This window comes from Lepisosteus platostomus, chromosome 5 (genome assembly GCF_059453375.1).
Source record: "Lepisosteus platostomus isolate fLepPlt1 chromosome 5, fLepPlt1.hap1, whole genome shotgun sequence".
Lineage (NCBI taxonomy): Eukaryota > Metazoa > Chordata > Actinopteri > Semionotiformes > Lepisosteidae > Lepisosteus > Lepisosteus platostomus.
The window spans coordinates 69,976,870-69,992,774 of NC_142615.1; the positions used below are offsets into that span (position 1 = coordinate 69,976,870).

At 58.2% G+C, this 15,905-nt stretch overlaps 1 protein-coding gene across 1 annotated transcript; it reads right to left on the minus strand.

The window, feature by feature from the left end:
* Positions 1-4,351: 4,351 nt before the first annotated feature.
* Positions 4,352-15,231, minus strand: LOC148671990 (POU domain, class 5, transcription factor 3-like). The gene is made up of 5 exons (XM_088631800.1): positions 14,086-15,231; positions 9,844-9,955; positions 9,034-9,164; positions 6,172-6,333; positions 4,352-5,682 (listed from the first exon to the last, which is right to left on the minus strand). The coding sequence occupies exons 1-5, from the start codon at positions 14,401-14,403 to the stop codon at positions 5,461-5,463; spliced, it is 945 nt and encodes a 314-aa protein (XP_088487926.1). The 5' UTR covers positions 14,404-15,231; the 3' UTR covers positions 4,352-5,460.
* Between the last annotated feature and the right edge of the window lie 674 nt (positions 15,232-15,905).

Sequence of the window (15,905 nt, forward strand, 5' to 3'; positions counted from 1 at the left end):
ACTGACACACCTGGAGCGGCTCAGACTGACTGCACTGACACACCTGGAGCGGCTCAGACTGACTGCACTGTCACACCTGGAGCGGCTCAGACTGACTGCACTGACACACCTGGAGCAGGATCAGACTGACTGCACTGACACACCTGGAGCGGCTCAGACTGACTGCACTGACACACCTGGAGCAGGATCAGACTGACTGCACTGACACACCTGGAGCAGGATCAGACTGACTGCACTGACACACCTGGAGCGGCTCAGACTGACTGCACTGACACACCTGGAGCAGGATCAGACTGACTGCACTGACACACCTGGAGCAGGATCAGACTGACTGCACTGACACACCTGGAGCGGCTCAGACTGACTGCACTGACACACCTGGAGCAGGATCAGACTGACTGCACTGACACACCTGGAGCAGGATCAGACTGACTGCACTGACACACCTGGAGCAGGATCAGACTGACTGCACTGACACACCTGGAGCAGGATCAGACTGACTGCACTGTCACACCTGGAGCGGCTCAGACTGACTGCACTGTCACACCTGGAGCGTCTCAGACTGACTGCACTGACACACCTGGAGCGACTCAGACTGACTGCACTGACACACCTGGAGCGACTCAGACTGACAGCACTGACACACCTGGAGCAGGATCAGACTGACTGCACTGACACACCTGGAGGAGGATCAGACTGACTGCACTGACACACCTGGAGCGGCTCAGACTGACTGCACTGACACACCTGGAGCGGCTCAGACTGACTGCACTGACACACCTGGAGCGGATCAGACTGCTGCGCACTGGGAGTCTGACTGACAGCACTGTCACACCTGGAGCGGATCAGACTCTGCGCACTGGGAGTCTGACTGACAGCACTGTCACACCTGGAGCGGATCAGACTGCTGCGCACTGGGAGTCTGACTGACAGCACTGTCACACCTGGAGCGGATCAGACTGCTGCGCACTGGGAGTCTGACAGCACTGTCACACCTGGAGCAGGTCAGAGTGCTGTGCACTTGGAGTTTGACAGCACTGTCACACCTGGAGCGGATCAGACTGCTGCGCACTGGGAGTCTGACTGACAGCACTGTCACACCTGGAGCGGATCAGACTGCTGCACACTGGGAGTCTGACAGCACTGTCACACCTGGAGCGGATCAGACTGCTGCGCACTGGGAGTCTGACAGCACTGTCACACCTGGAGCGGATCAGACTGCTGTGCACTGGGAGTCTGACTGACAGCACTGTCACACCTGGAGCGGATCAGACTGCTGCGCACTGGGAGTCTGACTGACAGCACTGTCACACCTGGAGCGGATCAGACTGCTGCGCACTGGGAGTCTGACTGACAGCACTGTCACACCTGGAGCGGATCAGACTGCTGCGCACTGGGAGTCTGACTGACAGCACTGTCACACCTGGAGCGGATCAGACTGCTGTGCACTGGGAGTCTGACTGACAGCACTGTCACACCTGGAGCGGATCAGACTGCTGCGCACTGGGAGTCTGACAGCACTGTCACACCTGGAGCAGATCAGACTGCTGCACACTGGGAGTCTGACAGCACTGTCACACCTGGAGCGGATCAGACTGCTGCGCACTGGGAGTCTGACTGACAGCACTGTCATACCTGGAGCGGATCAGACTGCCGCACCGTCACACCTGGAGCGGATCAGACTGCTGCGCACTGGGAGTCTGACTGACAGCACTGTCACACCTGGAGCGGATCAGACTGCTGCGCACTGGGAGTCTGACTGACAGCACTGTTACACCTGGAGCGGATCAGACTGCTGTGCACTGGGAGTCTGACTGACTGCACTGTCACACCTGGAGCGGATCAGACTGCTGCGCACTGGGAGTCTGACAGCACTGTCACACCTGGAGCGGATCAGACTGCTGCACACTGGGAGTCTGACAGCACTGTCACACCTGGAGCGGATCAGACTGCTGCGCACTGGGAGTCTGACAGCACTGTCACACCTGGAGCGGATCAGACTGCTGCGCACTGGGAGTCTGACTGACAGCACTGTCACACCTGGACCGGATCAGACTGCTGCGCACTGGGAGTCTGACTGACAGCACTGTCACACCTGGAGCGGATCAGACTGCTGCGCACTGGGAGTCTGACTGACAGCACTGTCACACCTGGACCGGATCAGACTGCTGCGCACTGGGAGTCTGACAGCACTGTCACACCTGGAGCGGATCAGACTGCTGTGCACTGGGAGTCTGGCTGACAGCACTGTCACACCTGGAGGGGATCAGACTGCTGCGCACTGGGAGTCTGACAGCACTGTCACACCTGGAGCAGATCAGACTGCTGCGCACTGGGAGTCTGACTGACAACACTGTCACACCTGGAGCGGATCAGACTGCTGCGCACTGGGAGTCTGACAGCACTGTCACACCTGGAGCGGATCAGACTGCTGTGCACTGGGAGTCTGACTGACAGCACTGTCACACCTGGAGCGGATCAGACTGCTGCGCACTGGGAGTCTGACTGACAGCACTGTCACACCTGGAGCGGATCAGACTGCTGCGCACTGGGAGTCTGACAGCACTGTCACACCTGGAGCGGATCAGACTGCTGCGCACTGGGAGTCTGACTGACAGCACTGTCACACCTGGAGTGGATCAGACTGCTGCGCACTGGGAGTCTGACTGACAGCACTGTCACACCTGGAGCGGATCAGACTGCTGACCTCTGACCCCTGACCCCGCCGGTCCCTCTGTTTCAGCAGACCCTGCAGCAGCTGTCTCATGTCCTCTTGATCTCGGCAGTCCTGATGTGGAGGGATGGGTTTTGCCTGCCCAAAGCCCACCAGAGTGATACCCCTCGTGCGCGACGTGTACTCGGAGAATAAAGGTGACTCTGACTCTGCGACTGTGTCACAGTGACGCCCAGTTTATACAGCCACCTCCTTTAATCACGATCATCAGGTTTATTCCACAGAGCGCTGTACAGGCAAAGCACTGTGAAACCGAGAGAAAGACAGGAGAGAATACAGTTCACACAAAAGAAAACAAGTTCAGAACAAGGTCAAGACACAGGGATTCATTCTATTAGCCCGTCTGGATGGGCAGGAGACTCTCTCCGACAGTTCCAGCAGGAGGAGAAGGCCCTGTCACCCCCAGAGTGTCGACAGACAGGAGCCCAGAGTCAGAGGAAGGGCTGGAGTGGGGATGAGCAGGAGACTCTCTCCGACAGTTCCAGCAGGAGGAGAAGGCCCTGTCACCCCCAGAGTGTCGACAGACAGGAGCCCAGAGTCCGAGGAAGGGCTGGAGTCGGGATGGGCAGGAGACTCTCTCCGACAGTTCCAGCAGGAGGAGAAGGCCCTGTCACCCCCAGAGTGTCGACAGACAGGAGCCCAGACTCAGAGGAAGGGCTGGAGTGGGGATGGGCAGGAGACTCTCTCCGACAGTTCCAGCAGGAGGAGAAGGCCCTGTCACCCCCAGAGTGTCGACAGACAGGAGCCCAGAGTCAGAGGAAGGGCTGGAGTCGGGATGAGCAGGAGACTCTCTCCGACAGTTCCAGCAGGAGGAGAAGGCCCTGTCACCCCCAGAGTGTCGACAGACAGGAGCCCAGAGTCAGAGGAAGGGCTGGAGTCGGGATGGGCAGGAGACTCTCTCCGACAGTTCCAGCAGGAGGAGAAGGCCCTGTCACCCCCAGAGTGTCGACAGACAGGAGCCCAGACTCAGAGGAAGGGCTGGAGTGGGGATGGGCAGGAGACTCTCTCCGACAGTTCCAGCAGGAGGAGAAGGCCCTGTCACCCCCAGAGTGTCGACAGACAGGAGCCCAGAGTCAGAGGAAGGGCTGGAGTCGGGATGGGCAGGAGACTCTCTCCGACAGTTCCAGCAGGAGGAGAAGGCCCTGTCACCCCCAGAGTGTCGACAGACAGGAGCCCAGAGTCAGAGGAAGGGCTGGAGTGGGGATGAGCAGGAGACTCTCTCCGACAGTTCCAGCAGGAGGAGAAGGCCCTGTCACCCCCAGAGTGTCGACAGACAGGAGCCCAGAGTCAGAGGAAGGGCTGGAGTCGGGATGGGCAGGAGACTCTCTCCGACAGTTCCAGCAGGAGGAGAAGGCCCTGTCACCCCCAGAGTGTCGACAGACAGGAGCCCAGACTCAGAGGAAGGGCTGGAGTGGGGATGAGCAGGAGACTCTCTCCGACAGTTCCAGCAGGAGGAGAAGGCCCTGTCACCCCCAGAGTGTCGACAGACAGGAGCCCAGAGTCAGAGGAAGGGCTGGAGTGGGGATGAGCAGGAGACTCTCTCCGACAGTTCCAGCAGGAGGAGAAGGCCCTGTCACCCCCAGAGTGTCGACAGACAGGAGCCCAGAGTCAGAGGAAGGGCTGGAGTCGGGATGGGCAGGAGACTCTCTCCGACAGTTCCAGCAGGAGGAGAAGGCCCTGTCACCCCCAGAGTGTCGACAGACAGGAGCCCAGAGTCCGAGGAAGGGAGGCTGGGAGGGGGGGAGCAGGGCGACAGTGACTCAGACAGGGCTGGAGGGCTGAGCCACGCAGAGCAGGAGGATTCTGACACCTGACTGGCAGCCAGGGCAGGGACTCCATGACAGGAGTGATGTGGTCTCCTGCACTCGAGCTGGTGTGGATTCTGGACGGACTGGAGTTTGCTCAGGGTGGGTTTGGAAACCCCAGCCAGGAGGGTGTCAGGGGGTGGACCAGCTTTTCAGCCACAGGATGTGGTCGGGCGACGTTCCTGAGCTGGAAGAGTGAGGGTCTGACAGCGTGTTGCTCGTGAGGGTCGGAGGTCGGGGCTGGATCGAAGATCACCCCCCAGGTCTTCGCTCCTGACTGGAGCTCAAGCACAGCGGTGTCCACAGCCGGCGGCCAGCGATACCGCGCTGGACTGACAGTCTCCAGTCACGGGTCCGAGTCCTGTCAGGGGTGAGTCTTTCACGCGTTTCTGTCAGGGGTGCAGCTGGACCGACTGATTGATTAACGAGGCGGGGTGAGAGACCGGCCGGGGTGGGGTCCCCCAGTGCAGGACCAGGCCGGGACTGAACCCCAGACCCCAGTGTGGGGGAGACAGACTTTATTCGGCGCCAGGCGCAGGAACAATACCGGACATTTACTCTGAGGTGAAAAAAAAAGACCAAAAACACCCCAACAGAGCACCCCGAAAAAGTGCTCAGCGACAGAACCCCCCTCCCCCCAGACCAGCAGGAACCAGATCGCAGTCACGCGGGCTGTGTGGGGCGCGAGCGAACCCCAGGGGAGAGGCCCGGCGGGGTCACTGGCGACAGCGGGCGCGCCTCTGTACGCAGAGAGGGGCGGGTGCAGGGAGCTCCAGCTCCTGCGCAGTGGGGAGCGTGGGGAGAGGCCTGGGGTCCCCTGGGGTTCGGACACCCCGCCTTGCTGCGCGTGCGTGAGTCCTGATCTCCAGCTCCTGTCCTGCAGGGCAGAAGCCCCACCCCCTCCCCTCGTCTCCCGGCCAATCAGCTGGAGGGCACGCCGTGCCCAGGGGCCATGGGGGGCGGGGCCAGCGGGAAGGCCTCGCCCTCGGGGTACTGGGGCAGGAAGAGGGAGGCGGCGAAGGTGGGGCCGCCGTAGCCATAGTGATGAGTGGGGGCGGGGCCGGGGCCGCCGAAGTCCTCGAACCCAGGATAGGAGCTGCGCTTGCCCTTCTGCCTGCGGTTACAGAACCAGACCCGGACCACCTGCGGGGAGAACCAGCGTCAGAACAGAACCGGTGAACACAGGTGAGATCAGTTCCCTCCTCCCACCCCTCTCTGTGTACAGTAGAGCCTCCTGTCCTGGCTAGAGGAGCTCACCCAGCTGTGTCTGGAGAGAAGCCAGGGTATCGGCTTGTTCCCCCCTCCCACCCCTCTCTGTGTACAGTAGAGCCTCCTGTCCTGACTGGAGGAGCTCACCCAGCTGTGTCTGGAGAGAAGCCAGGGTATCGGCTTGTTCCCCCCTCCCGCCCCTCTCTGTGTACAGTAGAGCCTCCTGTCCTGACTGGAGGAGCTCACCCAGCTGTGTCTGGAGAGAAGCCAGGGTATCGGCTTGTTCCCCCCTCCCACCCCTCTCTGTGTACAGTAGAGCCTCCTGTCCTGACTGGAGGAGCTCACCCAGCTGTGTCTGGAGAGAAGCCAGGGTATCAGCTTGTTCCCCCCTCCCGCCCCTCTCTGTGTACAGTATGTACGTACGTCCTTGTCCAGGCTGAGGTCTCCGGCGATCTGCGCGATCTCCTGGGCTGAGGGCTTGGGGCACCTGGAGAAGTAGGACTCCAGGCTGCCGCGGACGCTGGTCTCGATGCTCGTCCGCTTGCGCTTGCGGGCCTGAACCGCTGCCTGCTCCAGGTTACACAGCTGGGGGATAGGAGACACAGGGACAGGGCATCAGAGCAGCTGAGGGGGCAGGAGACACAGGGACAGGGCATCAGAGCAGATGAGGGGGCAGGAGACACAGGGACAGGGCATCAGAGCAGATGAGGAGGCCGGAGACACAGGGACAGGGCATCAGAGCAGCTGAGGAGGCCGGAGACACAGGGACAGGGCAGGAGACACAGGGACAGGGCATCAGAGCAGATGCGGGGGCAGGAGACACAGGGACAGGGCATCAGAGCAGCTGAGGGGGGCAGGAGACACAGGGACAGGGCATCAGAGCAGATGCGGGGGCAGGAGACACAGGGACAGGGCAGGAGACACAGGGACAGGGCATCAGAGCAGATGCGGGGGCAGGAGACACAGGGACAGGGCAGGAGACACAGGGACAGGGCATCAGAGCAGCCGAAAGGGGCAGGAGACACAGGGACAGGGCATCAGAGCAGATGAGGGGGCAGGAGACACAGGGACAGGGCATCAGAGCAGATGAGGGGGCAGGAGACACAGGGACAGGGCAGGAGACACAGGGACAGGGCATCAGAGCAGATGAGGGGGCAGGAGACACAGGGACAGGGCATCAGAGCAGATGAGGGGGCAGGAGACACAGGGACAGGGCATCAGAGCAGATGCGGGGGCAGGAGACACAGGGACAGGGCATCAGAGCAGCTGAGGGGGGCAGGAGACACAGGGACAGGGCATCAGAGCAGCTGAGGGGGCAGAAGACACAGGGACAGGGCATCAGAGCAGATGAGGGGGCAGGAGACACAGGGACAGGGCATCAGAGCAGCCGAGGGGGCAGGAGACACAGGGACAGGGCATCAGAGCAGATGAGGGGGCAGGAGACACAGGGACAGGGCAGGAGACACAGGGACAGGGCATCAGAGCAGATGCGGGGGCAGGAGACACAGGGACAGGGCAGGAGACACAGGGACAGGGCATCAGAGCAGCCGAAAGGGGCAGGAGACACAGGGACAGGGCATCAGAGCAGATGAGGGGGCAGGAGACACAGGGACAGGGCATCAGAGCAGATGAGGGGGCAGGAGACACAGGGACAGGGCATCAGAGCAGCCGAGGGGGCAGGAGACACAGGGACAGGGCAGGAGACACAGGGACAGGGCATCAGAGCAGCTGAGGGGGCAGGAGACACAGGGACAGGGCATCAGAGCAGCCGAGAGGGGCAGGAGACACAGGGACAGGGCATCAGAGCAGCTGAGGGGGCAGGAGACACAGGGACAGGGCAGGAGACACAGGGACAGGGCATCAGAGCAGCCGAGAGGGGCAGGAGACACAGGGACAGGGCATCAGAGCAGCTGAGGGGGCAGGAGACACAGGGACAGGGCAGGAGACACAGGGACAGGGCATCAGAGCAGCCGAGAGGGGCAGGAGACACAGGGACAGGGCAGGAGACACAGGGACAGGGCATCAGAGCAGCTGAGGGGGGCAGGAGACACAGGGACAGGGCATCAGAGCAGCTGAGGGGGCAGGAGACACAGGGACAGGGCAGGAGACACAGGGACAGGGCATCAGAGCAGCTGAGAGGGGCAGGAGACACAGGGACAGGGCAGGAGACACAGGGACAGGGCATCAGAGCAGCCGAGAGGGGCAGGAGACACAGGGACAGGGCATCAGAGCAGCCGAGGGGGCAGGAGACACAGGGACAGGGCATCAGAGCAGCTGAGGGGGGCAGGAGACACAGGGACAGGGCATCAGAGCAGCCGAGAGGGGCAGGAGACACAGGGACAGGGCATCAGAGCAGCTGAGGGGGCAGGAGACACAGGGACAGGGCAGGAGACACAGGGACAGGGCATCAGAGCAGCTGAGAGGGGCAGGAGACACAGGGACAGGGCAGGAGACACAGGGACAGGGCAGGAGACACAGGGACAGGGCATCAGAGCAGCTGAGGGGGCAGGAGACACAGGGACAGGGCAGGAGACACAGGGACAGGGCATCAGAGCAGCCGAGAGGGGCAGGAGACACAGGGACAGGGCATCAGAGCAGCTGAGGGGGCAGGAGACACAGGGACAGGGCATCAGAGCAGCTGAGGGGGCAGGAGACACAGGGACAGGGCAGGAGACACAGGGACAGGGCATCAGAGCAGCCGAGAGGGGCAGGAGACACAGGGACAGGGCATCAGAGCAGCTGAGGGGGCAGGAGACACAGGGACAGGGCATCAGAGCAGCCGAGAGGGGCAGGAGACACAGGGACAGGGCATCAGAGCAGCCGAGAGGGGCAGGAGACACAGGGACAGGGCATCAGAGCAGCCGAGAGGGGCAGGAGACACAGGGACAGGGCATCAGAGCAGCTGAGGGGGGCAGGAGACACAGGGACAGGGCATCAGAGCAGCTGAGGGGGGCAGGAGACACAGGGACAGGGCAGGAGACACAGGGACAGGGCAGGAGACACAGGGACAGGGCATCAGAGCAGCTGAGGGGGGCAGGAGACACAGGGACAGGGCATCAGAGCAGCCGAGGGGGCAGGAGACACAGGGACAGGGCAGGAGACACAGGGACAGGGCATCAGAGCAGCTGAGGGGGCAGGAGACACAGGGACAGGGCAGGAGACACAGGGACAGGGCATCAGAGCAGATGAGGGGGCAGGAGACACAGGGACAGGGCATCAGAGCAGCCGAGGGGGCAGGAGACACAGCTGAGTCAGGCCCGCGGGGGGCGCTGTCCGGAGACGCACCTCCTGCAGGTTCTCGTTGGAGTCCACCTCTCTCAGCCAGCGGTCCAGCAGGGGCTTCAGTTTGCACATGTTCTTGAAGCTGAGCTGCAGGGCTTCGAACCTGCAGATCGTGGTCTGACTGAACATCTTCCCTGGAGAGAGCAGGCAGCAGGTCAGGAGAGGGTCTGCAGTGTGTGTGTGTGTGTGTGTGTGTGTGTGTGTGTGTGTGTGTGTGTGTGTGTGTGTGTGTGTGTGTGTGTGTGTGTGTGTGTGTGTGTGTACAGATCGTGGTCTGACTGAACATCTTCCCTGGAGAGAGCAGGCAGCAGGTCAGGAGAGGGTCTGCAGTGTGTGTGTGTGTGTGTGTACAGATCGTGGTCTGACTGAACATCTTCCCTGGAGAGAGCAGGCAGCAGGTCAGGAGAGGGTCTGCAGTGTGTGTGTGTGTGTGTGTGTGTGTGTGTGTGTGTGTGTGTGTGTGTGTGTGTGTGTGTACAGATCGTGGTCTGACTGAACATCTTCCCTGGAGAGAGCAGGCAGCAGGTCAGGAGAGGGTCTGCAGTGTGTGTGTGTGTGTGTGTGTGTGTGTACAGATCGTGGTCTGACTGAACATCTTCCCTGGAGAGAGCAGGCAGCAGGTCAGGAGAGGGTCTGCAGTGTGTGTGTGTGTGTGTGTGTGTGTGTGTACAGATCGTGGTCTGACTGAACATCTTCCCTGGAGAGAGCAGGCAGCAGGTCAGGAGAGGGTCTGTAGTGTGTGTGTGCAGTTTGTGTGTAGTTGTGTAGTAGTTGTGTGTTTGTAGTTGTGTAGTAGTTGTGTAGTGACAGTACCGTACAGCACCCCCAGGGCCAGCCCCACGTCCGCCTGTGTGAACCCCAGGGTGATGCGCTTGTGCTTCAGCTCCTTGGCAAACTGTTCCAGCTCCTCCGCGCTCGGCGTCTCCTAGCAACAGCAGACACACGGACACCGTTACCACAAGACAACAGGGTAAAAACACAGTACAGCCCAGTGAGATCAAGGTAAAAACACAGTACAGCCCAGTGAGATCAGGGTAAAAACACAGGACAGTGCAGTACAGCCCAGTGAGATCAGGGTAAAAACACAGGACAGTGCAGTACAGCCCAGTGAGATCAGGGTAAAAACACAGGACAGCGCAGTAGAGCCCAGTGAAATCAGGGTAAAAACACAGGACAGCGCAGTAGAGCCCAGTGAGATCAGGATAAAAACACAGGACAGCGCAGTAGAGCCCAGTGAGATCAGGGTAAAAACACAGGACAGTGCAGTAGAGCCCAGTGAGATCAGGGTAAAAACACAGGACAGCGCAGTAGAGCCCAGTGAGATCAGGGTAAAAACACAGTACAGCCCAGTAGAGCCCAGTGGGATCAGGGTAAAAACGTAGGACAGCGCAGTACAGCCCAGTGAGATCAGGGTAAAAACACAGGACAGCGCAGTAGAGCCCAGTGAGATCAGGGTAAAAACACAGGACAGTGCAGTAGAGCCCAGTGAGATCAGGGTAAAAACACAGGACAGCGCAGTAGAGCCCAGTGAGATCAGGGTAAAAACACAGGACAGCGCAGTAGAGCCCAGTGAGATCAGGGTAAAAACACAGGACAGCGCAGTAGAGCCCAGTGAGATCAGGGTAAAAACACAGGACAGCGCAGTAGAGCCCAGTGAGATCAGGGTAAAAACACAGGACAGCGCAGTAGAGCCCAGTGAGATCAGGGTAAAAACACAGGACAGTGCAGTAGAGCCCAGTGAGATCAGGGTAAAAACACAGGACAGCGCAGTAGAGCCCAGTGAGATCAGGGTAAAAACACAGGACAGCGCAGTAGAGCCATGGTGAGATCAGGGTAAAAACGTAGGACAGCGCAGTAGAGCCCAGTGGGATCAGGGTAAAAACGTAGGACAGCGCAGTAGAGCCCAGTGAGATCAGGGTAAAAACACAGGACAGCGCAGTAGAGCCCAGTGAGATCAGGGTAAAAACACAGGACAGTGCAGTACAGCCCAGTGAGATCAGGGTAAAAACACAGGACAGTGCAGTGAGATCAGGGTAAAAACACAGGACAGTGCAGTGAGATCAGGGTAAAAACACAGGACAGCGCAGTAAAGCCCAGTGAGATCAGGGTAAAAACGTAGGACAGCGCAGTAGAGCCCAGTGAGATCAGGGTAAAAACACAGGACAGCGCAGTAGAGCCCAGTGAGATCAGGGTAAAAACACAGGACAGTGCAGTACAGCCCAGTGAGATCAGGGTAAAAACACAGGACAGTGCAGTGAGATCAGGGTAAAAACACAGGACAGCGCAGTAAAGCCCAGTGAGATCAGGGTAAAAACGTAGGACAGCGCAGTAGAGCCCAGTGAGATCAGGGTAAAAACACAGGACAGCGCAGTAGAGCCCAGTGAGATCAGGGTAAAAACACAGGACAGTGCAGTACAGCCCAGTGAGATCAGGGTAAAAACACAGGACAGTGCAGTGAGATCAGGGTAAAAACACAGGACAGCGCAGTAGAGCGCAGTGAGATCAGGGTAAAAACACAGGACAGTGCAGTAGAGCCCAGTGAGATCAGGGTAAAAACACAGGACAGCACAGTAGAGCCCAGTGGGATCAGGGTAAAAACGTAGGACAGCGCAGTAGAGCCCAGTGAGATCAGGGTAAAAACACAGGACAGCGCAGTACAGCCCAGTGAGATCAGGGTAAAAACACAGGACAGCGCAGTAGAGCCCAGTGAGATCAGGGTAAAAACACAGGACAGCGCAGTAGAGCCCAGTGAGATCAGGGTAAAAACACAGTACAGCCTAATGAGATCAGGGTAAAAACACAGGACAGCGCAGTAAAGCCCAGTGAGATCAGGGTAAAAACACAGGACAGCGCAGTAGAGCCCAGTGAGATCAGGGTAAAAACACAGGACAGTGCAGTAGAGCCCAGTGGGATCAGGGTAAAAACACAGGACAGTGCAGTAGAGCCCAGTGGGATCAGGGTAAAAACACAGGACAGTGCAGTAGAGCCCAGTGGGATCAGGGTAAAAACGTAGGACAGCGCAGTAGAGTCCGTTGAGATCAGGGTAAAAACACAGGACAGCGCAGTAGAGCCCAGTGAGATCAGGGTAAAAACACAGGACAGCGCAGTAGAGCCCAGTGGGATCAGGGTAAAAACGTAGGACAGCGCAGTAGAGTCCGTTGAGATCAGGGTAAAACCACAGGACAGCGCAGTAGAGCCCAGTGAGATCAGGGTAAAAACACAGGACAGCGCAGTAGAGCCCAGTGGGATCAGGGTAAAAACGTAGGACAGCGCAGTAGAGCCCAGTGAGATCAGGGTAAAAACACAGGACAGCGCAGTAGAGCCATGGTGAGATCAGGGTAAAAACGTAGGACAGCGCAGTAGAGCCCAGTGAGATCAGGGTAAAAACACAGGACAGCACAGTAGAGCCCAGTGAGATCAGGGTAAAAACACAGGACAGCGCAGTAGAGCCCAGTGAGATCAGGGTAAAAACGTAGGACAGCGCAGTAGAGCCCAGTGGGATCAGGGTAAAAACGTAGGACAGCGCAGTAGAGCCCAGTGAGATCAGGGTAAAAACACAGGACAGCGCAGTAGAGCCCAGTGAGATCAGGGTAAAAACACAGGACAGTGCAGTAGAGCCCAGTGAGATCAGGGTAAAAACACAGGACAGTGCAGTAGAGCCCAGTGAGATCAGGGTAAAAACACAGGACAGCGCAGTAGAGCCCAGTGAGATCAGGGTAAAAACACAGGACAGCGCAGTAGAGCCCAGTGAGATCAGGGTAAAAACACAGGACAGCGCAGTAAAGCCCAGTGAGATCAGGGTAAAAACGTAGGACAGCGCAGTAGAGCCCAGTGAGATCAGGGTAAAAACACAGGACAGCGCAGTAGAGCCCAGTGAGATCAGGGTAAAAACACAGGACAGTGCAGTAGAGCCCAGTGAGATCAGGGTAAAAACGTAGGACAGTGCAGTAGAGCCCAGTGAGTCTGGTACTGTCCTGATAGATGATACTAATTGAGGATACTGACTGTATTGATACATGATGCTGAGAGTATTAATTAATTGACTGTATTTATACCTGATACTGACTGTATTGATACATGATGCTGAGAGTATTGATTTATTGACTGTATTTATACCTGATACTGACTGTATTGATACATGATACTGAGAGTATTGATTTATTGACTGTATTTATACCTGATACTGAGAGTATTGATACATGATACTGAGAGTATTGATTTATTGACTGTATTGATACCTGATACTGACTGTATTGATACATGATACTGAGAGTATTGATTTATTGACTGTATTTATACCTGATACTGACTGTATTGATACATGATACTGAGAGTATTGATTTATTGACTGTATTGATACCTGATACTGACTGTATTGATACATGATACTGAGAGTATTGATTTATTGACTGTATTTATACCTGATACTGACTGTATTGATACATGATACTGAGAGTATTGATTTATTGACTGTATTGATACATGATACTGAGAGTATTAATTTACTGACTGAATCGATACATGATACTGATTGATTATACCGACCGTATTGATTTATTGACTGTATTGAAACATGATACTGAGAGTATTGATTTATTGACTGTATTGATACATGATACTGATTGATTATACCGACCGCATTGATTTATTGACTGATATTATTATTGATTATACTGATTTATCTTACTGGCAGCTCGCTGAGGAGCCCACGGCACGAGCAGCCGCAGGAAGCACGCCTTGATGTCCGAAACGCGTGGATTAATCACTCGGTATTTCTCCCGCGAAAGAATCACATTTCTCACTCGGGACTCCGAGGACTGACATCGCATTTTTCCCACGGATAACCCCGGACAAGACAGCGTCGCGGACATTTCACGCGCGGGCTGCCTCGAAAACAAACCGTGCGCGACACGAACACCGTGGCGCACCCACGGGGAAAACCCCGACTCGGACGCACAGGAGAGACGGGCCGTGTGACCCAACCCACAATTAGACGGGCGAAGCGGAGGGACTAATTAGGATCACCCGGGTCGCGGAGCAGCGACCCCGACTCACCTCGTCCCCGCTGTCCGCGGCGGGCGCGCCGGCTCCCTCGCTGCGCGGGCTGGCGCCGCTCTCCGGCGGGCCGGGCGGCGTGGGCGGGGCGGGCCGGGCCAGCCTGCAGGAGCTCCAGGGCGCGCAGCCCGGCGCGTCGCGCTCCGCCTTGAGCGGGTAGGCCGCGGGGGCCGCGGGGGCCACAGGGGCCCAGGGCTCGGGTCCGGGTCCGGGCAGGGGCGGCCAGGCGCGGGGCAGGCCGGGCGGCTCGGGCAGGAAGCCCAGGTCGAAGGCCTCGCTGTAGAAGTCCTCCTGGGGAAAGGGGAAGGGCCGGGCCATGGTGCCTCCTCTCTCTGTGTGGCTCAGTCTCCTCTCCCTGTGTCTCTCTGTGTGGCTCAGTCTCCTCTCTCTGTGTGCCCCAGTCCTGCTGTGTCTCCTGCGCAGTCTCCTCTCCCTGTGTCTCTCTGTGCCTCCTGCACGGTCTCCTGCGCGGTCTCCTCTCCCTGTGTCTCTCTGTGCCTCCTGCACGGTTTCCTTTCCCTGTTTCTCTCTGTGCCTCCTGCACGGTCTCCTCTCACTGTGACTGTGTCTCCTGCGCGGTCTCCTCTCCCTGTGTCTCTCTGTGCTTCCTGCACGGTCTCCTCTCACTGTGACTGTGTCTCCTGCGCGGTCTCCTCTCCCTGTGTCTCTCTGTGTCTCTCTGTGCTTCCTGCGTGGTCTCCTCTCCCTGTGTCTCTCTGTGCCTCCTCTCTCCCCGCCTCCCCTGCTACACTCATGCTAACGAAGCGACACCTCTGGCCCAGCTGGGCCCTAACGGCCCTCAATCTCAGCCCCCCCCCTCCAGGAATGACAAAACCAGGAGGCTCCTCTCTCCACACTGCTGGGACCCGAGACTAACGGCTCTCCACAGGGGGCCGGTACACAGCCCTGCAGGCACAGCGGGGCAGCTCTCTGCAGCCTGAGCTGCTCCAGTCAGGACAGGAGGCTCTACTGTACACAGAGAGGGGTGGGAGGGGGGAACAAGCTGATACCCTGGCTTCTCTCCAGACACAGCTGGGTGAGCTCCTCCAGTCAGGACAGGAGGCTCTACTGTACACAGAGAGGGGTGGGAGGGGGGAACAAGCTGATACCCTGGCTTCTCTCCAGACACAGCTGGGTGAGCTCCTCCAGTCAGAACAGGAGGCTCTACTGTACACAGAGAGGGGCGGGAGGGGGGAACAAGCCAATACCCTGGCTTCTCTCCAGACACAGCTGGGTGAGCTCCTCCAGTCAGGACAGGAGGCTCTACTGTACACAGAGAGGGGTGGGAGGGGGGAACAAGCTGATACCCTGGCTTCTCTCCAGACACAGCTGGGTGAGCTCCTCCAGTCAGGACAGGAGGCTCTACTGTACACAGAGAGGGGTGGGAGGGGGGAACAAGCTGATACCCTGGCTTCTCTCCAGACACAGCTGGGTGAGCTCCTCCAGTCAGGACAGGAGGCTCTACTGTACACAGAGAGGGGTGGGAGAGGGGAGCTGATCTCATGGGGCGTTACTGGTCGTTTGGCCCAATGTGACACATGAGCTAGCGTACCTGTCTGTGACATCCTGACAATCAGAACGATCCCGTTCCTGCTCAGCCCCTGTCTGATATGGTGTCTCGTGTCCCTCTCCTGCCCAGAAGACTGCGGTACGTTGAGATAGCGAGAGCTGGGTGTGGTGACGGTTAGGTCTCGATTTTGTGGAAGACATTGTCTTTGGTCTTGAACCGGATGAATATCTTTGCCCTGTGCGTTCAGTAAGCAGTTCACATCCTCCAGATGTCAGGGAGTCTGTTGCTATGTGACACATCTGTAAAGAAG